Source organism: Martes martes, assembly GCF_963455335.1.
Source record: "Martes martes genome assembly, chromosome: 17".
Lineage (NCBI taxonomy): Eukaryota > Metazoa > Chordata > Mammalia > Carnivora > Mustelidae > Martes > Martes martes.
Genome location: NC_137905.1, coordinates 34889809 through 34915362, shown reverse-complemented (window position 1 = coordinate 34915362; position 25554 = coordinate 34889809). Strand labels below are relative to the sequence as shown.

The 25554-nt window shown below is 36.5% G+C and overlaps 1 protein-coding gene across 3 annotated transcripts in view; it reads left to right on the top strand.

Moving 5' to 3' along the window:
• The window catches only part of PHKB (phosphorylase kinase regulatory subunit beta), a 240072-nt gene that overhangs the window by 144651 nt on the left and 69867 nt on the right, over positions 1 to 25554 (top strand). For all 3 annotated transcript variants that reach the window (XM_080828157.1, XM_080828156.1, XM_080828158.1), the window contains exon 14: positions 10895 to 10989. In XM_080828157.1, the coding sequence (XP_080684283.1) occupies positions 10895 to 10989 (95 nt within the window). The remainder of the gene's footprint in view (positions 1 to 10894; positions 10990 to 25554) is intronic.

Below are 25554 nucleotides of genomic sequence, written 5' to 3'. Positions count from 1 at the left end.
CTCCCTTCTCCTCTCCATCTCCCCATGTCCTCCATGTTATTTGTTATGCTCCACAGATAAGTGAAACCATATGATAATTGACTCTCTCTGCTTGACTTATTTCACTCAGCATAATCTCTTCCAGTCCCGTCCATGTCGATACAAAAGTTGGGTATTCATCCTTTCTGATGGAGACATAATACTCCATAGTGTATATGGACCACATCTTCCTTATCCATTCGTCCGTTGAAGGGCATCTTGGTTCTTTCCACAGTTTGGCAACCGTGGCCATTGCTGCTATAAACATTGGGTTAGAGATGGCCCTTCTTTTCACTACATCTGTATCTTTGGGGTAAATACCCAGTAGTGCAATTGCAGGGTCATAGGGAAGCTCTATTTTTAATTTCTTAAGGAATCTCCACACTGTTCTCCAAAGTGGCTGCACCAACTTGCATTGCCACCAACAGTGTAAGAGGGTTCCCCTTTCTCCACATCCTCTCCAACACACGTTGTTTCCTGTCTTGCTAATTTTGGCCATTCTAACTGGTGTAAGGTGGTATCTCAGTGTGGTTTTAATTTGAATCTCCCTAATGGCTAGTGATGATGAACATTTTTTCATGTGTGTGATAGCCATTTGTATGTCTTCATTGGAGAAGTGTCTGTTCATGTCTTCTGCCCATTTTTTAATATGATTATCTGTTTTGTGTGTGTTGAGTTTGAGAAGTTCTTTATGATCCTGGATATCAACCTTTTGTCTGTACTGTCATTTGCAAATATCTTCTCCCATTCCGTGGGTTGCCTCTTTGTTTTGTTGACTGTTTCCTTTGCTGTGCAGAAGCTTTTGATCTTGAGGAAGTCCCAAAAGTTCATTTTCACTTTTGTTTCCTTTGCCTTTGGAGACATATCTTGAAAGAAGTTGCTGTGGCTGATATCGAAGAGGTTACTGCCTATGTTCTCCTGTAGGATTCTGATGGATTCCTGTCCACGTTGAGGTCTTTTATCCATTTTGAGTTTATCTTTGTGTATGGTATAAGAGAATGGTTGAGTTTCATTCTTCTACCTATAGCTGTCCAATTTTCCCAGCACCATTTATTGAAGAGACTGTCTTTTTTCTACTGGATTTTTTTTCCTGATTTGTCGAAGATTATTTGGCCATAGAGTTGAGGGTCCATATCTGGGCTCTCTACTCTGTTCTACTGGTCTATGTGTCTGTTTTTATGCCAGTACCATGCTGTGTTGGTGATCACAGCTTTGTAGTAAAGCTTGAAATCAGGTAACGTGATGCCGCCAGTTTTATTTTTGTTTTTCAACATTTCCTTAGCAATTTGGGGTCTCTTCTGATTCCATACAAATTTTAGGATTATTTGCTCCAGCTCTTTGAAAAATACCGGTGGAATTTTGATCGGAATGGCATTAAAAGTATAGATTGCTCTAGGCAGTATAGACATTTTAACAATGTTTATTCTTCCGATCCAAGACCATGTACAGTATTACATTGTAGAAAATATTAGAGATAATGAAAAATAAAATCACATTTACATCTGATCTTTGGGCAAACATGATGATTGTTAGTATTTGCTGTCTATTGCTGGTTCTTTTTTTTATATATAACTTTTTTTTTATTATATATTAGTTTTTGATGTAGTGTCCCATGATAAACATGCTTATTTTAAACCAGATAAGACATATTTTAGGATATAACATTTGATTTGTCTTAGAATAAAATGATCATTAGCTATACCTTTAATCATTATTTAAATTTGGAAGTTTAGAAACCTACCATAGAAGAGATGATCAGTCTCTAGAACACAGTGTATCTTTTTTTCCCATATTTTTAAATTTAAAGTTAGTTAATTAACATATATTATTGGTTTCAGAGATACGGGCCCATGATTCATCAGTCTTATATAATACCCACTGTTCATTGTATTACATGCCCTCCTTAATGTCCATCACCTTAATATCCTTCCACCAACCCTCAGTTTGTTTCCTGTGATTAAGAGTCTCTTATAGTTTGTCTCCCTCTCTGATTTAGTCTTGTTCTATTTTTTCCTCTCTTCCCCTATGATCTTCTGTTTTGTTTCTTAAATTCCACATATCAGTGAGATCATATGATAATTGTGTTTCTGTGATTGACTTATTTCGCTTAGCCTAATACCCTCTAGTTCCATCCACGTCGTTGCAAATGGCAAGATTTCATTTATTTTGATGGCTGCATAATATTCCATACACACACACACACACACACACACACACACACACACACACACACATACACACATACATATGCCACATCTTCTCTATCCATTCGTCTGTTGATGGAGATTTGGGCTCTTTCCATAGTTTGGCTATTTTAGACATTGCTACTGTAAACATTGGGGTGCAAATGCCCTTTCAGATCACTACATTTGTATCTTTGGGGTGTACCTTTTTAAGTGTTTTATAAAAATAACCTCAAAAGTATTTATCACATAAAAGTCACTTGAAAAACCATGATCTTTGGATTGGATTTTTTTTTTTGAGGTTAAGAAAACAAGAGAAATGTAACATAAGGTTAATGATAACTAACTCTAAAACTTCCCCAAAGTCATTACTTAACTTTAATATATTTTCTTATTCAGTGTTTTTAAAAAGAGAAACTAAGAGACCATGTTTCCTGGTCTTAGGTCAGGAAACAGCATATTGAGTTTAGCTTTAAAAAAATCTGACTTCTTGGGGCACCTGGGTGGCTCAATGGGTTAAAGCCTCTGCCTTCAGCTCAGGTCATGATCTCAGGTCCTGGAATCGAGCCCCGCATCAGGCTCTCTGCTCAGCAGGGAGCCTGCTTCCCTCTCTCTCTGCCTGCCTCTCTGCCTGCTTGTGATCTCTGTCTGTCAAATAAATAAATAAAATCTTAAAAAAAAAAAACTGACTTCTAGACTTTAGCTTTTCTTTTCAATATATTTTTAGTTAACTTTCCTTATATTCTGTACATCAGATATTCATGATCATGACCTTCATTTAGGCACCATTATAAGATGCCAAATCATTAAAGATTAGAGCATTATATACTGTATAACTTAAGATAGGTGGATAGAAGAATTTTTTTAGGATGAGTACTTTGAAAACAATAAATATCAAGAGTTACAATGAGGCACATTCTCTGATTAAATTTGAAAATATTGAGCAATTTTTAAAAAGATTAAATTTGTTTTAGAAACAGAAAATACATGAGTGGGGGGAAGGGGAGAGGGAGAGAATCTTCAAGCAGACTCCCCACTGAGCACAGAGCCCAATGTGGGGCTTGATCTCATGATCCATGAGATCATGACCCAAGCCTAAACCAAGAGTTAGATGCTAGACCAGCTGTGCCAACCATGTGCCCTAAAATATTGAGCAATTTTAATTAACTACAACTTTCTCTCCAATACACACAAACTCCCAGAATATTCAGGTAAATGAAAATTATCTTGAATTTCACAAAGGATTTTTTTTTCTTTTTGAGGGAGATGTTATTGAATTTCCTAGGAGTGTTAATAAGAGATATCTAAAGTGATAAAATAGATATAGAGGTATATTAAAGTATGCAAAATGTTATATACATATAAAGTTCCCAACTTAATTTTTTGGGTGTCTAATGTTCTTTGGTAAGTCATTATTTGGAATCCAATTTATTTTCCAGTAGAAACTATATTTTAAATGATTATTGACACCCAGCACACTTGTAGCCAACCATTTGATATAGATTATTTCTCTGATATAATCATCTTTTTCCTTCACTTCCTTCTCTGCTAGTTTCTCTTCCAATTTTTCTTGGACTCTGATGGAAAATTTAAGAGTTTTATAGTCATGAACTTAAGGAACTAGACGGTTCAGGATTTCAGTGAAGTTTCTGCTACTTACCAGTTACATGACTTGAAGAATTTTCTTAACTTCTGTATCATCAGTTTTTTTTTAAAATAAGGATTGACTGATGAAGAAATATACATAAAACATTTACTGTGTTACATACTTAAATGGCTCTATTTCCTGTACTTCCTTCTGCCCTCCCTCTCTCAGCCACCATTTAAGAGATAGTATTTGTTCAAATGTATTTCATAGTTCTTATTAACCAGACAACTCAGGATGCTCATGGGCCCTCCTTGTAGGTACCCCCATAGCCACAAAACATCACAAGAATAAAATGCTTCCCTAGTTGTTACTTAATCTTTTATCTTCTCCATGATTTAGCTGCTATTTGTAGAGGCATACTGTACGCTAGTCACTGATATCCAGTAGCTCTATCGCAAGAAAGTGACAACCTAGGAAATATATACTACTTCCTAATTCTAATGTTTGTAGCTAAGGTAAATCCATTTGCATTTGATTTCATTCATGGTATTTTTTGCCCAATTGACGTCAGATATAAAAGCTACTGATTAAGCCTGGAAACCTAATGCTTTTTAAAGTTAAATTTAGTGATAAAGTGCCCCCTAGTGTGCACGAGGACATAAGAAACTGGTCTTGATTTTCTTTTCTTTCTTTCTTTTTTTTTTTTTTAATTTTTATTTATTTATTTGACAGAGACACAGCAAGGTAGGGAACACAAGCAGGGGGAGTGGGAGAGAGAGAAGCAGGCTTCCAGCTGAGCAGGGAGCCCAGTGCGGGGCTCCATCCCAGGATTCTGGGATCATGACCTGAGCAAAAGGCGGCTGCTTAACGACTGAGCCACCCTTGGCACCCTGGTCTTGATTTTCATTGGTCTCTTGACTTCAAAAGCAGTTGACTCCTTACTCAGTATAGCACAAGGTTTTGGTACTGATCAGTTAAAGATAAAACGAACAGATAAGAGTATACAGATACATTTCTACATTGTGGTTGCTAAGAGATTTCCCAGCTGTTACACTTCAGGAAACTTCAAGCAGAAAGACATCGATTTCTAAGCACTTTTGTTATCTTTTTCATGGTATCTGTGTGATTGCTAGTGCCCTGAAGTGGGATTTCTGGGCAGTAGGCATTATAAACATCTTGCGAGCACATGTAATACAGTATAACTCTAAAACCTTCACCTAAGAAGATTTTCTTCCTTTAGCTTATTATATAAATTTCTGGCTTTCTTAAAACTAAAATTTTTAGTTAAATTGCTACTAAGGCTAGGAAACTTGTATAAAAATTTATGATCCCACCCTTAAATATATTAGTAAAATTGAATATAAAAGCAGTGATGCCTAGAGTCTGAGAAGACTGCATACATCAGACTGTTTCCCAGAAATACTAATAATACCTGCCTTAAAATGTATCCGGTTCTGTGCTCTGTCCTTTGTAAGTTTTAACCTAGGTAATCCTCCTAGCTTCATATGATATATGGCTACCATATGTCATAACTGAGGCTCAGAAGAGTTTAGCAACTCATCCAAGGTTACATAGCCCGTGACTGATTTACTGATTTATTCAGGAATCTGCAGGGTGATTTTATCACCTCTAACCTTTCTGGCAATAAATATGCTCATTAAAAATAAAAACCTTGCTAACAATAAAAGATATTAATTTGTATCCTGTTTTCATTTACATGCTTATTTTTAAAAAACCTATTTCATAGTCATTTTTTGTCCTCTATGAATTGTCTAGTTTTCTTTGCCCATTTAACTTTGATTTTTGTGGGTTTTCTTATCAGTCTGCATGAATGTTTTATGTATTAAGTGTATTGACCTCTCTGGTATTTTCGTAGTTTGTTGGCCTATGAATTTTTTTGCATTGCTTTTTGATAAACAAAATTTAAAATCTTTATATAATTAGATCTATCATTATTTTTCAATTTAATTCTGGCCATGGAATTTAACATTTAATTCTAAGAAATCCATCCCTGTTAGTCAATTGACTTAAAAGCATTTATAAATTTGAATTTTTTTTTGGTATGGTATCTGAGGTTGAGGATCTATATTTTCTTTTTCTCTGTAGCTTATTTCTTAATACATGTGTTACTAATATGTGGCACTACAGCTGAGAATCAGTTAGGCTTAGAAGCACATAATTTTACCCTATAAATTATCTGCTATTTTAGTGTGTCCTATATAATTTTGGTGTCAGGATAAAAAATTACTTGCTCTGTTAAATTTCCTTTGAATTGTCATTTTATTAAAGAAACAAAAATTCTTCTTAGTATTTTCTTTTTACCCTCAATAATGATTGAAGTAAACCTGGTGTATTTTTCATAAAATATCTATACACAAAAAATACAAATATTAATGAACCTAATCTGTTGTCTAAAGATTTAAAGACAGCTGTCCCTACTTATAGAAATGCTTATCTGTGAAGTTTGGTACCATACTATGAAACGTAGAAAGCCATTGGTCTTATATCCTTGTTCTGTTATTTTCATTTTAAATATTCTGTAGTTGGTTGGGCACACGTTCCTTCAGGCTTTCACTCTTCACCAGAAAGCCAGTACCATGGAACTGGCACATGGAACTGTTTTGCCTCCTGAATGTCAAAAATCAACGCAGTTCAAAAAAATACATTTATAACATGATCTTTTTGAGGCATTAGTCACTTTTACCATTATGAAAATTAAAGCAATGATTATAGCAATTGACGTTTCCAAATTTGTTAACCCAGCAGTTTATTATTTTGTTTAATAACTCTCTTGAGCACCTACTATATGGCAGATGCTGTGCTAGAAAGTACGGGAATAGCCATGGATGAGAAGCATACAGCCTGTGGGGTTATAGATGAGCACATGGTGTAAGTTCGATGTCAAGCTGGATATATAGATGCAGTACAAATAGAGAAATGAGAAGGAAATGCAAAGAAATAAGCTTTTTCAAGAGACTTGGTTAACTGATCCGTATCAATTTTACTAGATTAGCATTTATGCTTTCCAAGGATATAAGATTTCCTAATTTTTCTGTCATTTATAAATGACATAATAATAAAGATAGAATTTCCTTTCTGTAGAAAGACAGTGAAACATTAATTATGTAAAATCCTTGTTGGTAGTGGAAATTTTTTCACATCCAATGATCAGACAAATGAGATAGGGAAATAATTTGGTGCTATTTAGAATATCATTGTACTAATCAACCCTGCATCATGAGCTCAACTGATATTAATAAATAGAAATTATATGGCGGTATTTGCCATAATTAAGCCTACATTGATTTGGTTTAAATTTTGCATAAGTGTATTTTTTTTCAGAGGTAGAAGAATATTCTGTGATTTGAATAGGAAAAATATAACATATCAAGGTCTAAGTTATTTGTTTAATGTTTTCTCCTATTGGTATATTTTTCATCTGTGTTGTATACAGTGTCAGTGTTCTTAAAGGGTAAAATTAGCCTATGCTATGAGTGCAGACTCGAGAGAGAGAGAGTGTGTTTGAATCTAAGCTCTGTCATTTACTTTCTGTGTGCAAGTTGCTGAGCCTCTCCATGCCTCCATTTTGTCATCCGTAAAATGACAAGATTGTGGTGAGGATTAATGAATTAGTATAAATGAACTGCTCAAATGAGGCTAGGAGCAGAGTGAGCACCTGGTGAGTGTTTCTGTGGTTCCTGTGACAGAGGCAACAGTGGCTGCACTGTTCCTTCTTTCTCTTGTCATGCTATCATTAATATCACTTTTATTATTATTAAAAACATCTTTCAAGAGTTACTAAAAACACCTTTGGTGATTCTGTCTTTTGGATAACATTGTATACGTGCCCTGAAGTTAATCCTAGAATAGAAATACCTGTATAATGAGAAACATTACCCCAGCTGCAAGGAAATTTACAAGCATTTCTTTCTGCTCTGTTTTTCAGAATTATTCACTGACTTAAAGAAGTACCTAAAAAACTATGGAAAATGAGGTTGTTGGTTTTTGGGGTTTTTTTGTTTTTTTTTTACTAAATATTATACACAGGTAAATTTGTATGACATTCAGCATGGTGTCATTTTTATATAATCAGTAAAGAACTGAAGATCAAATATGAAATGAAGACTTTTCATAGCGTAAGTGCAGCAAAAATTGTGCTGATTCACTTTGGGAGAAGTTAGATTCTTTTTTTTTTTTAATGTTATTATTCAATTACCTTTACATGTCTCAGTATAACTAAGATAACATTATACATGTGCAGTATGCCTGTGGTAATAGATACTGCCAACTTGCACTCCAACAAGGTCATGCAGAATTACACTTCAAAGTTTTCTTTTCACCACCCCTTGCTAGCATAGTCCTCTCCACGTCCATGGACAATCCCTGTTGAGCCTTAGGTTCTGACTCTTTCTGAGGGGTGTTATAGCAGAAGACAGCAGAGAACCACTGACTTAATACCTTTTCCTCACCCTCTCCTTCCAAACTCGAAATTACCTTCATTATTATGCCCCTAGATTTTATCCATAGTTGCCACAAGGAGCTACCAGCTGGAAGGGGATTCCAGTACAACAGTATAACAGCAGTTGAAGCCATTGCTTTCATGCTGGTTAGCGCCCCATGAAAAATGCCCTGTCTCGGAAATCTATCAGAATTTAGTATCAGGAAACACTTTGTCTCCCCTTCATGAACTGGTTTCCTTTCTTGAGAGAATGCAAATACACTATTTTGAGACCAGCTTTATTGAACATAATTTACATACTATATCTTAACATATTCCAAGTTTAAATGCAGTGGTTTCTAGTTTATTCACAGAGTTGGATAACCATCACCACAATCAATTTTAGAATATTTTCATCACCCTTCAAAAACCTCATGCCCAGTTACTCCCCACCCACCCCTGATCACTTCAGCCTTTCCCCCAACACTGGATACTCGTTAATCTACTTTCTATCCCTGTAGATTTGCCTATTCTGGACATTTCATATACCTTGAATCATATAATACCTGGCCTTTGTACCCTGTTGTCAAGGTTCACTGATGTATCATAATTCCTTTTATGGTCAAAAAACATTGCATTGTATGTATATACCACATTTGATTTTTCCATTTATCTGGTGATAGACATTGGGATTGTTTCCATTATTTCGCTTTTATGAATAATGCTGCTGTGAACTTTCCTGTACAAGTTACTGCTTGACATTTGTTTTCATTTCTCCTGGGCATATACCTAGGGGTAGAATTGCTGAGTCATTTGGTAACTCTGTGTTTAACATTTTGAGTAATTCCAGACTGTTTTCTAAAGTAACTGTACCGTAATGCAGTCTATCTAACAATGTATGAGGATTCCAGTTTCTCTGCATCCTCTCCAACCATCATTCTTGTCTGCCTTTTGACAATAAGCATCCTAATGAATATGAAGTGGTATCTCATTGTGATTTTGATAAGCATTTCTCAAATGACTTAATGTTGTTGAGCATCTTTTCATGAGCTTACTGGTAATTTGTATATTTTGGGGGGGAAGTGTCAGTTCAGGTACTGTGGCCATTTTTAAATTGTGTTGTCTTTTTTTATTGAGTCACAAGATTTTTTATATATATTCAAGACAGAAGTCCTTTACAAGATACATGATTTGTAGATATTTTCTCCCATTCTGTGGGTTGTCATTTTACTCTTTTCATTGTGTCCTTTGAGGTCCACAAGGTTATAATTTGACAAAATTCAATTTATCTCATCTCTTCTTTGTTACTTATGTTTTCATTTTGTAGTTTTGGCCTCCTTGAATGAGTTGGAAAGTATTTCCCCTACTGTTTTGGAAAAGTGTGTGAAAGATTGATTTTACTTCTTCTTTAACTGTTTGGTAGAATTCCCCAATGAAGCCATCATGTTCTGGGCTTTTGTTTTTTGTTTGTTTTTCCAGGGTCTCAGTCACTTGTTATAAATCTGTTTATAGGGGTGCCTGGGTGGCTCAGTTGGTTAAACATCTGCCTTTGGCTCAGGTCATGATCTCAGGGTCCTGGAATTGAGCCTTGTGTCTCTCTGCTCAGTGGGGAGTCTGCTTCTCCCTCTCACTCTCCCTCTGTGTGCTCTCTCTCAAATACGTAAATAAAATCTTTAAAATAAATAAATAAATAAATATCAGTTTATATTAGGTTATCTAAATTATTGGCATACATTTGTTCATGGTATTATCATATACTCCTAAAGGTCAGTGATAATGTTCGTAACTTCCATTCCTGATTTAATAATTTGAGTCTTCTTTTTTTAATGTTCAGTCTAGCTAATGTTTTGTCCACTTTTTAAAAATTGACATATAATGTATTATTTGCTTCAGGGGTACAGGTCTGTGAATTATCAGTCTTACACAATTTATAGCACTCACCATAGCACATATCCTCCCCAATGTCCATAACCCAGCCACTCTATCCCTCCTCCCAAGTCCCAGTAACCCTTTTGTCCACTTCTGAGCTTTTCAAGAATCTACTTTTAGTTTCATTTATATTCCCTCTTGCTTTTCTCTATTTTATTTCATTAACTTCCACTCTAATCTTTACTATTTCCTTCCTTCTGCTTGCTTTTGATTTAGTTTTCTCTTTTCATCTGCTGTATTAAGATGTAAAGATAAGTTACTGATTTGAAGTTTTCCTTCTGTTTAATATAGGCATTTACAGCTCCAGATTTTCCTCTGAGCATTGATTTAGCTACATCCACAGGTTTTGGTATATTGTGTCTTCATTTTCAATCATCTCATCAGAACATGTATTAGAAACTATTTTCTAATTTCCCATTTGTTTTCTTCTTTGACCCATTGGTTATTTAGGAGTGTGTTAATTTCCACATATTTGTGAATTTCTAAAATTTCTTCCTATTGATTGATTTCTAATTTTATTCTATTGTGGTCAGAATCATACTTTGTATAATTTTAACTCTTTAAATTTATTGAGTATTGTTCTATGGCCTAGTATATGGAAGATATTCTGTGTACATTGAGGAGGATATATATTGTGCTCTTGTTGGATGAAGTATTCTGTTTCTGTTAGGTCAACTTGGTTTATAGTGTTGTACAGATGCATTTTTGACAATGTCATTTCCCTTCTTTTTTTTTCAGCCGATGAATTAATCAGCCCTAAAGACATTGATCCTGTCCAGCGCTATGTCCCACTACAGAATCAGCGTAACGTGAGCATGAGGTTTTCCAATCAAGTAAAGAGATTTTTTTTTCTTAATTTAGACTCATCTAGAGACATTTAAAGATTAATTTTAAAAGAAATTTTATTCTGAAAGGGTTTTTATTTCTTTTTCTGAGGGCAAGGCTTTTCTCTTTTCTGTTTAGTTAAGATTTACTTTTAGTAAAAGATTACTTGTTAATGAAGAAGTGTGAGTCAGATGTGTCAACAGGATGTCTTCCAGGCAAGCATTTTCATTTTCACAGTGGTTGAGTTTAAGGTGTTAAATGCCTAAGGAGGATACAGTATGTATGTGTGGGCAAGAGGATATATGTGGGGGGGAGTGGGGTCCCATGAAAGGCCCTGTGCTTAATGTCTGTCCATTTCTATGTCTCTGTGACCGGACTGAGTGACTGACAGAGTGTTCTTAGTATTTGGTGACATGTTGGGTGAAGGAATAATTTAAAATTTTTTACACTTAGTAGCTATGGATTCAGACTGTGTTGTGTCAACAAAATAAGTGTTTGCAGGATCAGCAAGATTGATGTTGATTTGAGCAAACCCTCAAGTATTAAATGATACCAGTAATGAGGACTGTTAAAATGAGAATGTTGTGGATTCTGGAAACTGCCTGAGGAGAAAGGGAATGAACCTGAGTGTGTGCCTGGGATTCTAAGCAGTTTACATTGATTTAATAAGAATCACAGCACTTCCCGAAGATATGCTTATAAAATCAAAACGCTTCTTTTGGGGTGCCTGGGTGGCTCAGTTGGTTAAGTTTCCAGTTATTGATTTCAGCTCAGTCTTTACCATGGTCATGAGTTTGAGCCCTGCAGTGGGCTCCATGCGGGTCATGGAGCCTACTTAAAAAACAAAACAAAACAAAACCCAAAATGCTCCTTTTATTTAAAAAAAGTATATATATGTGTATATATATATATACACATATATATAATACACACACACACATATACATACACAAATAAATACTTGTTTTAATGAGAGTAAAGGAGGGCCAACTAGGTCCTTTGGATTCTGTCACACTATTTCTCTCTGTTTCTTTTGCTGGTCTTCAACAAAACATGTAATTACTCTGAGTGGTTTATAGAAGAGAAGTTGTTGAGAAGTTATTTGGGAGACTTATAAATAAAGGTTAAGATTTTCTCAAGAACGTGAAAACCCTATGTTAATATGTGTTAGAAATTTTTCACTGGCCTGTTGACTCCTGTATAAGGTGAGGATTTGGCCTTTATTTTAGTTACCACTAGTGTCAGTGCAATACAAGGGTACATTCTGTACAAATCTGAGATATGCATTTTACTTGAAGAAATGGTAAAATAAGGAATACATTTAACTTCCTATTACCCAGTACTGTGACTCTGAGCCATTTTTAGACTAGTGTGTGTATCATTTACATAGCATTTCACATGTGTTACCCACTTCTGTAGGGTAATGAAATCACAAAGACTTTTCTTAGAAAATAAAGTAATACGTTACAGATTTGAGTTGTGAGGATAGGAGCCAGAGAACATCAAAGCACATAACTAACAAAATCAACAATTTAAGCAGTTATATAAGGAAGGCTGTGGCTCTGTGTATTTTTTAACAGGCAGAATGCTTCCAACTCTTTCTCTCCCATTCAAGAAAGCTTATTAGAGTACAAGTGAGTGAGAGTGAATTTTATAGGTTTATTTTTTATATTGGAATCATTTTCTAATGCTGCTACTTAATTATCTATGCCCTGCTCCCCAGATAGAGCCACATCCTACGTCAGAGACTTACTATAGGATAAGGACAAGGGCTTCTCTCTTTCAACTTCATGAGGATTACATCTGTGCAGAGTTGTGTACAGTTTATGAGAAAGAGATAATGGGAGGATTGGCAGCAGAAAATTGCTGGGAGCCATCATGCCCCACCCTATTGGCAGCTTGGTTGTAGTGATATATAAAGTGGTGAGGTGCCTTTGCCACTTTCTTGGCCATTTAAGCAGTAGCCAAGACCAGACATGACCTTGTCTGTTGCTGGGACTGGGTGGCATTGACTGATGAAATACAGAAGTCAGACATAGACCTCTCCTTAAAATGTTGATGTCAGAGACCTCTTGGTCATTATTCTTCTTATTATTTAAGATTTTATTTATTTGAGAGAGAGAGGTAGCAGGGGAGAGGGAGAAGCAGGCTCCCCGGTGAGTAGGGAACCCGACATGGGGCTTGATCCCAGAACCCTGGGATCCTGACCTGAGCCAAAGACAGACACTTAACCAACTGAGCCACCCAGGAACCCCTCTCTTGGTCATTATTGACCAGGTCAGACTTTGCAATTAACTTATCTGTGGGGATTGACCAGGTGCTTTAAACCCTACTAAGCAGTGGGAAAAGTAGAGAAGAGTAGTAAAGTTCAGATAATTTCTGGAAATGAGAAGGGTCCCTGACTTTGAAGGAAGATATGTCAGAGGTCCCCGTTTATCCTTTGCCTCAGTGATTCACTAGATGAACTCAAAGGATTTAGAAGCTCTGATACTTACAGTTATGGTTTATTACAGGGAAAGGATGCAAGATAAAATCAGCAAAGGCACTCAGGGCAAGTCTTGAGGAAACTAGGCATAAGCTTCCTAGTGTCCATTCCCAGTGGAGTCATGTAAGACACAATTACCAGCGACGATGTATGAAAACACATGCAAAGTGTTGCCAAACCAATACTTGCTCAAGCTTGAGTGTCCAGGGTTTTTATTGACAGTCAGTCATGTAGGCATGTAGCACCTGCATGATTGACATTGGTTATTCAAGCTCTAGCTCCCTAGAGGGAAAAAAAAAAAAACAACAGATGTTCATCGTAAATCACATTGTTAATGATAAACCTTCTGGACAAACTGGTACCGTATGGTCCATGGCCTTAATTAAGCATGCAAAAACACTGTTATCTGTCAGATCCTTCCAAGAAGCCAGCCAAGGGCCCATCCTGCAAATATCCCTTTCTTGGGAATGTTCAGAGTTTGAACAGCCCAGGTGTGCTGAATCAATGTATTCCTCCACAGAAAGGTATGGCAGAAGGAAGTTTCTAGAATCCAGAAAGCAAGGAGTGTGCCATAACTGTAGAATTGTCCACTCCTTCAAGAATACATAAGGCTACTGGCAAAGTGTGGTATCATCTGGGATGACCTTCCTCACTACTCTGTCACCAGTCAGAAATTGCTGTTTTCTTTTGATGTTACTTAGAGAATAAAACAAATCCCCTTTTATAAGTCAGTTTAGAGGAGTAGAAAGAAAAGTATTGTAAACAACAGCGGATATACTTTATAGTATTGTGAGATTTTGACCCTACCCCCAGAAAAACCCCCAAAACCCACCTTTTGGAGATCTTCGAATGTAAGTTCCTAGGGACCAGAGAACATGTTTCATTTTTTTTTGTAGCTTTAGTACCTGTGATAGTATGATAACACCTATTATATAGAAGGTAGTCAGTGTTTAACTTGAATGTTTGAGTATATTTGAAGGTATGTGTGGGAGGAAGTAATGTCATGGGAAATAGTGGACTTCTCATGCAAATGTCTCTAAATTTACATCTCTAATCCTAACCTCTTTCCTAATATTTAAACTTGAATTTCCAACTACTTGGTGATCTCTCCACAGATCTAGTGTTTAAAATCCAACATTTCTGAGTATATACTTATCTCCAGCTCATCTGGTTGTAGACATTAAATATGTACAAGTTTTGCATGTCAATCATATCTCATAAAGTTGTTGAAAAATAAAACATACTCTTTTTTATGAATTCAAAAATTTTAAAAAAATTCTATTTTAACTCTAATTAGTTAATATACAGTGTTATATTAGTTTCAGGTGTGCAATATGGTAATTCAGCATTTCTGTAGATCACCTGGTGCTCATCACAGCTGGGGCCCTCCTTAATTTTCATCACCAATTTAACCCATCCCCCACTCTCCACTCTGGTAACCATCAGATTGTTGTCTATAATTAAAAGTCTGTTTCTTGCTTTGACTCTCTCTCTTTTTTGCTCTCATTTTTTTCCCTTTGCTTGTGTATTTTGTTTCTTAAATTCTACATATGGGTGAAATCATATGGTATTTGTCTTTCTCTGACATATTTCACTTAGCATTTTATTGTCCAGCTCCATCCATGTCATTGCAAATGGCAAGATTTCATTCTTTTTTTGTGGCTGAATAGTTTTCCATTGTGTATCTATACCACATCCTATTTTTCCGTTCATCAGTCAATGGACACACATGGGCTATTTCCATAATTTGGCTGCTGTAAATAATGGTGCTATATACATAGGGGGACATGTATCCCTTTGAATTAGTGTTTTTGTATTCCTTGGGTAAATACCCAGTAGTGCAATTGCTGAATCCTAAGGTAGTTCTGTTTTTAAGTTTTTAAGGAAACTCCACACTGTTTTCCAGAGTGGCTACACCAGTTTGCATTCCCACCAACAATGCACAAGTGTTCCTTTCTCTACACATCTTCACTAACACCTGTTGTTTATTGTGTTTTTGATTTTATCCATTCTGACAGGTGTGAGGTGATATCTCATTGTAGTTTTGATTTGCATGTCCCTGATGAGCAAAAACACATTTCTAACACCAAATGTGTTATCTTCTCTCTTCACATCTGCCCTTCTTCCCATGGTGCTTGTCTTGGATAAGGATATTGCTTTCAGTGGTCCCTTCTCATGCCAATAGCTCTTCTGTTCAGATGGGTCTCGTACTGGCTCTGCCTTCACAGTAGCATTCATATTTGTCTCTCCATATTTAGCCCCACTGCCACATACCACTTAGACTTCATTACAACTCAGTGGCATGGTTTTAATACTCTCTGACTCCAGCCTCTCTGTTTATTCTCTGTGCTTGAGAATACATGATCTTATAAAGTTGGGTCCATTAGTGGAATTTCCTGCTTAAAAGCTTACATGATGGGGCACCTGGGTGGTATAGTCAGGTAAGCATCCGACTCTTGGTTTCGGCTCAGGTCATGATCTCAGGGTTGTGAGATACAGCCCCATGTCAGGCTATGGACTGCGTGTGCACTTTCCTTCAGATTCTCTCTCCCTCTCCCTGAGTGTTCTCCCACTTGCATGCACTCTCTCTCAAATAAGTAAATAAATCTTAAAAAACAAAAACAAAAAGGCTTATTCCTTATTCCTTGACTCCTTACTCTCCTCAGGATAGATTCTAAACTCCATATCTTGACATTTAAGGCTCTACAGAGCACCTCAGTTTCTTGTTTTGCAGTTTCTCCAATTTTCTCCCAGTCCTCCTGTACTACAGTCTCAGCAGATATGCTGAGCTAATAAAACAACTGCCCTCACCCACTCCTGGGACTCTACACTCAGTGCAACCTTCATCCCAAAGCCTGGCCTCTTTTCAGTCAGAATCCTTAAAATCCAAGACCCAGACAGTGCCTCTTTTTTTGAATACATATAAAGATTGTATAAATGCATTCTGTAAGAAGTGAATCTCTGCAGCTGAGATTACAGTGCAATTGCATTACATTACTTTGGGAGTATTGGCCATTCCACCATTTCCTGATCTCCAGAAAAGTTTTTTTTTTTTTTTTAAACCATACCTGTTTTCACCTATGTCTCCAAATTTCTGAATAATGTAGATGTAACTCTTTTTGCTTGATATTTTACTTTTGTAGAGTTTCTGTTGTTTGTTTGTAAGGGGTATACCTCAACCGCCCATCCATCTTGATCTCCTAATATGGAGTAGTAATTTTTAATTCTTCTATTTATCACTTTTGCTACCTATACATTGTAATGAAACTATATTTTTGGGATCATATCCTTTTGGGAACTCGTCTTTATTTTTGGTGTCCTAAAACTTCTATTTTTATGTGGGTCTTGTTTGCATTTTCTCTGCTTGGCACTTGGGCCCTTTCAGTTTGTGACTTTCTTCAGTCATGGGAAATTTTCTTAAATTATTACTTTCCTTTTTCTATTCTTTCTGTTAGGATTCCTTTATTAGTCAGATCCTAGTCCTGCAGGAATGATCCCCTGAATCTCTTCCCTTTTTTCTTTTTTTTTCAGATGGTTTCTGTTTCTTTGGGGCTTTTGTTTGTTTGTTTGCTTGGTTTGCTTTTTGGATTTTTTTTTTTCTATATTCAGAGACTCTTCCTTAACTTTTTGTTCCAGCTCTTCTGTTGAATTTTTTTCAAAGTTATATTTTTAATTTCTAATAGCTCATCTTTGTTCTCTAATTATTCCTTTTGTATCTTCCTGGTTTTTTATTTAAAATTATTATCACAATTGTTAACAAATTTACACAATCAAAAAATCTTGAGGTGTCAATTTAATAAAAATTTTAATCTCACCACAGTTGTTCGACACAGTACTACAAGTCCTAGCAATAGCAGTCAGACAACAAAAAGAAAGAAAAAGGTAGGTATTCAGATTGGCAAAGAAGTCAAACTCTCTCTCTTCGCAAATGACATGATACTTTACGTAGAAAACCCAAAAGACTCCACCCCTAAATTACTAGAACTCGTACAGCAATTCAGTAATGTGGCAGGATACAGATCAATGCACAGAAATCAGTTGCTTTCCTGATCACTAACAATGTAACTGTAGAAAGAGAAATTAGGGAATCAATTCCATTTATAATAGCACCCAATACCATATGATACCTTGGAATAAACCTAACCAAAGAAGTGAAGGATCTATACTCTAGAAACTACAGAACACTTATGAAAGAAAATGAAGAAGACAAAAAAAGGTGGAAAAACATTTCATGCTCATGCGTTGGAAGAATAAACATTGTTAAAATGTCTGTGCTGCCCAGAGCAACCTATACTTTCAATGCCATCCCGATCAAAATAACAATGGCGTTTTTCAAAATCCTGGAACAAACAATCCTAAAATTTGTATGGAACCAGAAAAGACCCTGAATCGTCAAGGAAGTGTTGAAAAAGAAAAAGCTGGGGTGGTCATGTTGTCTGATTTCAAGTTATATTACAAAGGTGTGATCACCAAGACAGCATGGTATTGGCACAAAAACAGACACATAGATCAATGGAACAGAATAAGGAGCTCAGATATGAACCCTGAACTGTATGGTCAACTAATCTTCGATAAAACAGGAAAAAATATCCAATGTAAAAAAGACAGTCTCTTCAATAAATGGTGCTGGGAAAATTGGACAGCTATATACAGAAGAATGAAACTTGACCATTCACTTACATCATATACAAAGATAAACTCCAAAAGGATGAAAGACCTCAACGTGAGACAGGAATCCATCAAAGTCCTAGAGGAGAACATAGGCAATAACCTCTTTGACATCAGCCACAGCAACTTCTTTCAAGACACATCTCCAAAGGCAAGGGAAACAAAAGCAAAAATGAACTTTTGGAACTTCAACAAGATAAAAATCTTCTGTACAGCAAAAGAAACAGTCAACAAAACAAAGAGGCAACCCATGGAATGGGAAAAGATCTTCACAAATGACACTACAAAGGGCTGATATCCAAGATCTAGAAAGAACTCAAACTGAACACCCAAAGAACAAATAATCCAGTCAAGAAATGGGCAGAAGACATGAATAGACACTTCTTCAAAGAAGACATACCAATGGCTAACAGACACATGAAAAAATGTTCATCATCATTAGCCATTGGGGCAATTCAAATCAAAACCACATTGAGATACCACCTTACACCAGTTAGAATTGGCAAAAATTGACAAGGCAAAAAACCACAAATGTTGGAGAGGTTGTAGAGAAAGGGGAACCCTCTTACACTGTTGGTGGGAATGCAAATTGGTGCAGCCACTTTGGAAAACTGTGGAGATTCCTCAAAAAGTTAAAAAAAGAGCTGCCCTATGACCCAGCAGTTGCACTACTAGGTATTTACCCCAAAGATGTAGTGAAAAGAAGGGCCACATGCACCCCAACACTCATAGCAGCAATGTGCACAATAGCCAAACTGTGGGAAGAGCCAAGATGCCCTTCAACGGATGCATGGATAGAAGATATGGTGCATATATACATAGAATATTACTCAGCCATCAAAAAGGATGAATACCCAACTTTTGCATCAACATGGACAGATGGAGGAGGAGATTTTGCTGAGTGAAATAAGACAAGTAGAGAAAGTCAATTATCACATGGTTTCACTTATTTGTGGAACATAAGGACTAGCATGGAGGACATTAGGAGAAGGAAGGGAAAATGAAGGGGGGGATTCAGAGGGGAAGACAAACCAAGGGAGACTGTGGACTCCAGGAAACAAACTAAGGGTTTTAGAGGGGAGATGGGTGGGGGGATGGGTTAGCCCAGTGATGGGTATTAAGGAGGGTACATATTGGGGCACTGGATGTCATATGCCAACAATGAATCATGGAACACTATATCAACAACTAATAATGTATGGTGACTAATATAACATAGTAAAAAAGTGAATTTAAAAAAATTTTAACTTTTAAAAAAATGATTTTATTTATTTATTTGACAGAGAGAGAGAAAGAGGGAGAGAGAGAGAACACAAGCAGGGGGAATGGCAGATGGAGAGAGAGAAGCAGGTTCCCTGCAGAACAAGGACCCAGATGTGGGGCTGGATCCCAGGACCTGAGCCTAAGGCAGACGCCTAAATGACTGAACCACCTAGGTGCCCCCCAAATTTTTTAACTTTTAATTTTGAGTAAGTATAGGTCCACAAGAAATTGCAAAGAAATACCCAGAGAGAGCTTTTGAATTTTTCACTAGCATTCCACAACGTTAACATCTTATGTAACTATAGTACAACCTGAAAAACAGAAAACTGATGTTGATACAATTCATAGAGCTTATTCACATTTTATCAGTTATACATACACTCATTTGTGTTTGTGTGTATATAGTTCTGTCCATTTTGATTACATGTGTAACTTTGTGTAACTACCACCACAGTCAATATACTACCATGTACCATCACCATATTATCCTAAGACTTCCTTGTATTACCCTTTTATAGCCACTGCTCCCTCACTGCTCTCCTTAATCCTAGGTAACCACTAATCTGTTTTCCATTTTATAATTTTGTCATTTCACAAATGTTATATAAATGGAACTATATGGTATATAACCTTTTGAATTGGCTTTCTTCCGTCAGCCTAATTCCAAAGAGATAGATCCAAGTTACTGCATATAACCAGTTTGTTCCTCTGTATTGCTGAGTAGTTTTTCATAGTATGACCATACCATTGTTTAACCTTTCATCTGTTGAAGGACATCTTGTGGATTACTTAATTTTTTTTAGAATTCTATTTTGATTTACTTAAAATGATATTTAGTATATTGATTTTTTAAATTTTCTTAGTGATTCCTCCAGGAATTACCATATACATAGCTATTTAAAGTCCCACTGGTGTTAGTATTTTTCTTTGAGTGAAGTGTAGAAACCTTACTTCCATTTAGTTTTTGTTCCTTTTTTACTTTTTAAATATATTTTTAAAAGTATTTCCTCTGCATTTATTGAGTAGCACATCAGATTGTGTGAAAAGTTTTGCTTCAACCATAAAATTTTATTGAAGGCATTCACGAGGTAAAAGTCTATTGTGCTTATCTCAACTTTTACCATCCCCTTGTTCTTTTCTTTCTGAATATCCCAGCCTTTTTCTGTTATCATTTTCTTTCTGTTTAATGCTTTTTTTTTTTAGACTTTATTTGTGAGTAGGTCTGCTGAACATAATTCTTAGTTTTCCTTTGTCTGATAATGTCTTTATTTCCCTTTCATCCCTAAAGGTACTTCTGTTAGTCACAGAATTTTTTGATTGACAGTTGTTTTCTTTTAGCACTGAGAATTATTATGCTACTTTCTCTGGCCTCCTAGTTTCAGATCATAAATCCTTTGTCAGTTCAAAGTTGTGTTTTATAAGTAATATGCCATTTCTCTCTGGCCAGCATCTCCACTGAGTAGAAGGCTAGGAGGCACCAAGCTCAGCTGATGTGGGTGGATCAGCCCACTCACTGCTTCCCCAGGTGTGGAACAGGGGTTGGGTAGACTTGTCACTGCTGTGAAGCTCTGCTGAAGGCAGATCAGCCTGACTGCTGGTGCACTGGTTGTGGAGTGAGGGTTGAGATGGCCCTCAGAGCTTTGCTGCTGCTATTGTATGTGCATTGGACTGCCCGCTGAAGCCCAATGTACAGAGCAGACATCAGGACAGTTCACTGGGGCTTCTTAGCTGATGCTACGGTCCTTTTGGCCCACCAGTGGCCTGTGTGAAGCAGAGGTTCGTGGGCCCACTCCAGCTTTGAAATTTCTGCTGAAGGCACATTGGCCAACTAATTGGTTGGGAGCTGAGCGGAGGTGCTAGGGTTGGATCCCCCTACTCAGTCTCTGTTGTGCTTTCTGTTTCCTAGTCCTTTAGCCAGAGAGAATAGACTTTGTTTTTCTTTTTCAGTTTATGCCTGTTGATTGTGTTAGGCCACAGGCCTCTCTGGTATTCTGCACATATGTGGATCTCAGAAATCTGACCACATTGCGTCAAGTCCTGACATTCTTAGCCAGTCCAGCCTGCCTTCTTCTTTGCAGATCCCAGAGTCATCATTATACATTGAATTATTTTTAGGGTGAATAATTGTATTAAGAACAGGAGGGAAAACTGAGTCTAGGCCATCATGTTTCCACCTCCCTTTCTTTAGATAATTTATCTTCATATGTCTTTCTGTGAGTAGAAATTAGAGTCAAGATTTCTTCTGTTTCTTGAATCATCTTTTTCTCTTTAATTAAAGCTTTATTGAGATATAATAATTCCTACCCAGTTCACTAATTTAAAGTGCATAAATCAGCAGTTCTTAGAATATTCATCACAATTAATTTTAGAACATTTTCATCACCCCCAAGAGAAACTCTGTGGTCGTTAACAGTCACTCTCCACTTTCCTCTACTTTTCTCTTTTTCCTTACCTCAGCCTTAGATAATTACTAATCTACTTTCTCTCTGTATGGATTTTCTCTATTCTGGAGATATCACATAAGACGTTTCATATAATATGTGGTATTTTGTGACTGGCTTTTTTCACTTCACGTAATGTTTTCAAAGTCCTTCAATGTCGTACCATGTGTTTGTATGCCATTCCTTGTTATGGTTGAATAACATTCCATTGTATGTATATACCACATCTTATTTATCCAGTCTTCTGGTGGTGGGCATTTGGATTGTTTCCACTTTTTGGCTATTCTGAATAATGGTGCTGTGAAATTTGTACAAGTTTTCATGTGGCATGTTTTCATTTTTCTTGGATATAGTGCAATTGCTAAGTCATATGCTAACTCTGTGTTTAACATTTGGAGGAACTGCCCAGGCTATTTTCCAAAGTGATGGCTGCACTATTTTGCACTCCTACCAGCAATGTATGAAGTTTCCAATTTATCTATATTCTTGTCAACATTTGTTATTATCTTTTTGATTATAGTCATTTTAGTGGATGAGAAGTAGCATATCATTGTGGTTTTGATTTGCATTTCCCTAGTTACTAATGTTGTTGAGGATCTTTTCATGTGTTTATTGGCAATTTGTGTATATATATGTTCTTTGGTAAGATGCCTATTAAGGTACCATGGTCATTTTTAAATGGGTCACTTGTCTTTTTATTATTGTGTTGTAAGTGTTCTTTATATATATGTCCTAGATATCAGTCCCTTATATGGTTTGCAAATACTTTCTCCTATTCAGTGGACTACCAGTCTAATTTCTCGATTGTGTTGTTTGAAGCATAGAAGTTTTCATTTTGATGAAGTCTAATTTGTTTTTTCTTTGATTTCTTGTGTTTTTGGTATCATATCTAAGAAACCATTGCCTAATCAAGGGTCATGAAGATTTATGCCTATTTTCTTCTAAGAATTTTAGAGGTTTAGTTCTTACATTTAGGTCTCTGATCCGTTTTGAGTTAATTTTGTATATGGTGTGAGGTAGGCATTCAGTTTTATTCTTTGCATTTGTTGAGTTTCCAAAGTGATTTTTGTCTTTTTTTATTACTGTGGTGCAATATACATTACCTAATATTTCTCATTTTACCATTCATAAGTGTACAGTTTGCTGGCATTAAATACATTTACAGTGTTGTATAACCATCACTGCTATCTGTACTCAAAACTTTTTCATTATCCCCAACAAAACTCTTTACCCATTAAACAATGAGTTCCCCTTCTCCTCTCCCTCTAGCCCCTCATAACCTCTATTCTACTTTCTGTCTCTATGAATTTACCTATTCTTTGTACCTCAAATAAGTGAAGTCATGGAATATTTGCCTTTATGTTTTTGCTTATTTCACTAAGCATAATGTCCAAGATAATTTTTATGTTTCATTAATGTGGTGGTTCTCTTTCACCCTTCTGGTTATTTTGTCGTATATCTGGTAATTCCTCATTTTTCTAATTATGCATTACTATGATAGACAGTCTGGTTATTCTCAATATATTTAGTAGTCTCCTCCACCCTCCACCTCAACAAGAGGTGAGGAGGATATGATTGGCAGCTTTGTCTCTCAGGGATCTGGTGGGAAGCAAACTAGACCCTCACCACTTTTACCAAATGCCAAAATGTGAAGGACTTTACTTTGAGGAAGCTATTGCCTACACTAGAAGCATTAATTTACCGCAGCCAATTTGTTCAATATATCAAGGGAGAACCCTGTTTTATTGATGACTGTGGTTCCCTATGTGGGGCATGGAGCTGGCTCCTATGGCCTTTAATCAGTTACATGTTATGCCCCAATTCTCCTATCTTCCCTCCATTGTAACTAACTGCAAACTAAGGGCCCCTGTGGAGCCCCTCTTTTTGGTGGGTCACCTCCTACACCTGTGGCAGCATTTTGGTGACACTCTGATATGTTGGTATAGTTTGGGTTATATAACCTTCTGATACTGTGCTTTATTCATTATGCACTTCCATTTACCATCTTTTGTATTGAAATGTATTGATGTACTTCTTTGATGGCCCTCTTTCTATTCATTGCTATGGCTTTAGTCTTCTATGTTTATTCTAAATATTTATGTGGTCATTTCTGTACAGCTAAAGAGAGATAAGAATTGAGTATATGCACTCACTTTGCTGTCTAGAACCAGAAGCCTAGGCCTCACCTCCTATGCTTGAGTCTTATCTCATTGTTGTTAAGTATCTTTTCTCCATCAACACTCTGTGCTGCTTCAGATCTTGGTTGATGACCTTTAACACTGGGATTTGAGCAGAGTAGGTGTTCATTAAGCAGTTGTGATGGCCACAAGTAGATGCAAACCAAGTAAATTAAGTGTGAAAATTATTCAAATTGCCTGATACAGAAACATTTAAAAGAGAATAATTTAGGGGCACCTGGCTGGCTCAGTGGGTTAAGCCTCTACCTTCAGCTCAGGTCATGATCTCAGGATCCTGGGATCGAGTCCTGCATCGGGCTCTCTGGTCGGCAGGGAAACTGCTTCCTCCTCTCTCTCTGCTTGCCTCTCTGCCTACTTGTGATCTCTCTCTGTCAAATAAATAAATAAAATCTTAAAAAAAAAAGAGAGAATAATTTACCCCAAACTGTTAGTCTGTCCTTTGTTCTTATAAACAGAGTAATAATGTCCGCTTCACTTTCCCTGCTTTCTTACGTCACATTTGACTTGGAAAAGATAAATTATACAAAAGACCATATCCCATAGATTACTCCCCGAAAGCAAGTCTTGTGGGTTTGGAAACTATGCCATTAAGCCTGCCTTCCTATAGTCCTCTTCATACTCTGTTACAGCACTTGGCCACATTACTGTAACTGTTAGTTAGTAAGCCTGCCTCTGGGGCAGTGGTCTTCAGCACAGAGAATACATCATATTCTTGTTTTCTAGGGCAAGAAAAGGGAAGTGAGATAGATGAAAATAACCAGTATTCATTGTGCTCCTGTTTATAGGCACTGTTCAAAGTGTTTTATAGTATTGTGTGTGATTTCAACAGTCTTCTGAAATAAATATTATTATACTGATTTTACAGATAAACCTCTCAGAGAGGTTTAGTATTTTTCCAAGGTCACACTTTTGTCAAGTAACAGAACCAATATTAAGGTGTTAACTGAAGAAGGAAAGAAGGAAGAGATGTCAAGCATTTGGAAGCAGTGATTTTCATAATGGTGTGAAGGAGTTAACAGAGGAAGTAGCTTGTTTCCTCAGCAGCCTGCCTTAGTATCACATCACAGAAAAATAGTTGCATCTGTGCCTTTAGAACACTGAGAGGCCTGTGGAAATGATCTGAAAATCAAGTGCAAAGATGTTACATTAGTACAAAATGTAGACTGGTATACATTATGATGTATAACAATTATCATAGTAAGGGGGTCTAATTGTTAATTTCTTCTTCCTTGTTAGCATTAGGATGAGACCAAGTATACAAGTCTAACCATTAGTAATTTAACTAGGGATTTCCCTCTTCCTTATCTGAAGGAAAATACTTTCAAGAGGTTAGCAAGCTTCTTTTTTGAGTGGTTAGTCCCCTCTCCTTTCTCCCTAACTTGTTTCCTGCTGGGGGTCCATCATTTTCTGTTGCCTAGGTAATTCTGGTGCTGGCAATCTACTGATTATCTGTGAATGAAGTTTTCATTGTTCACACTATAGCGCCTCTGCTATTTTAATATGAGATAATGGTTGCTT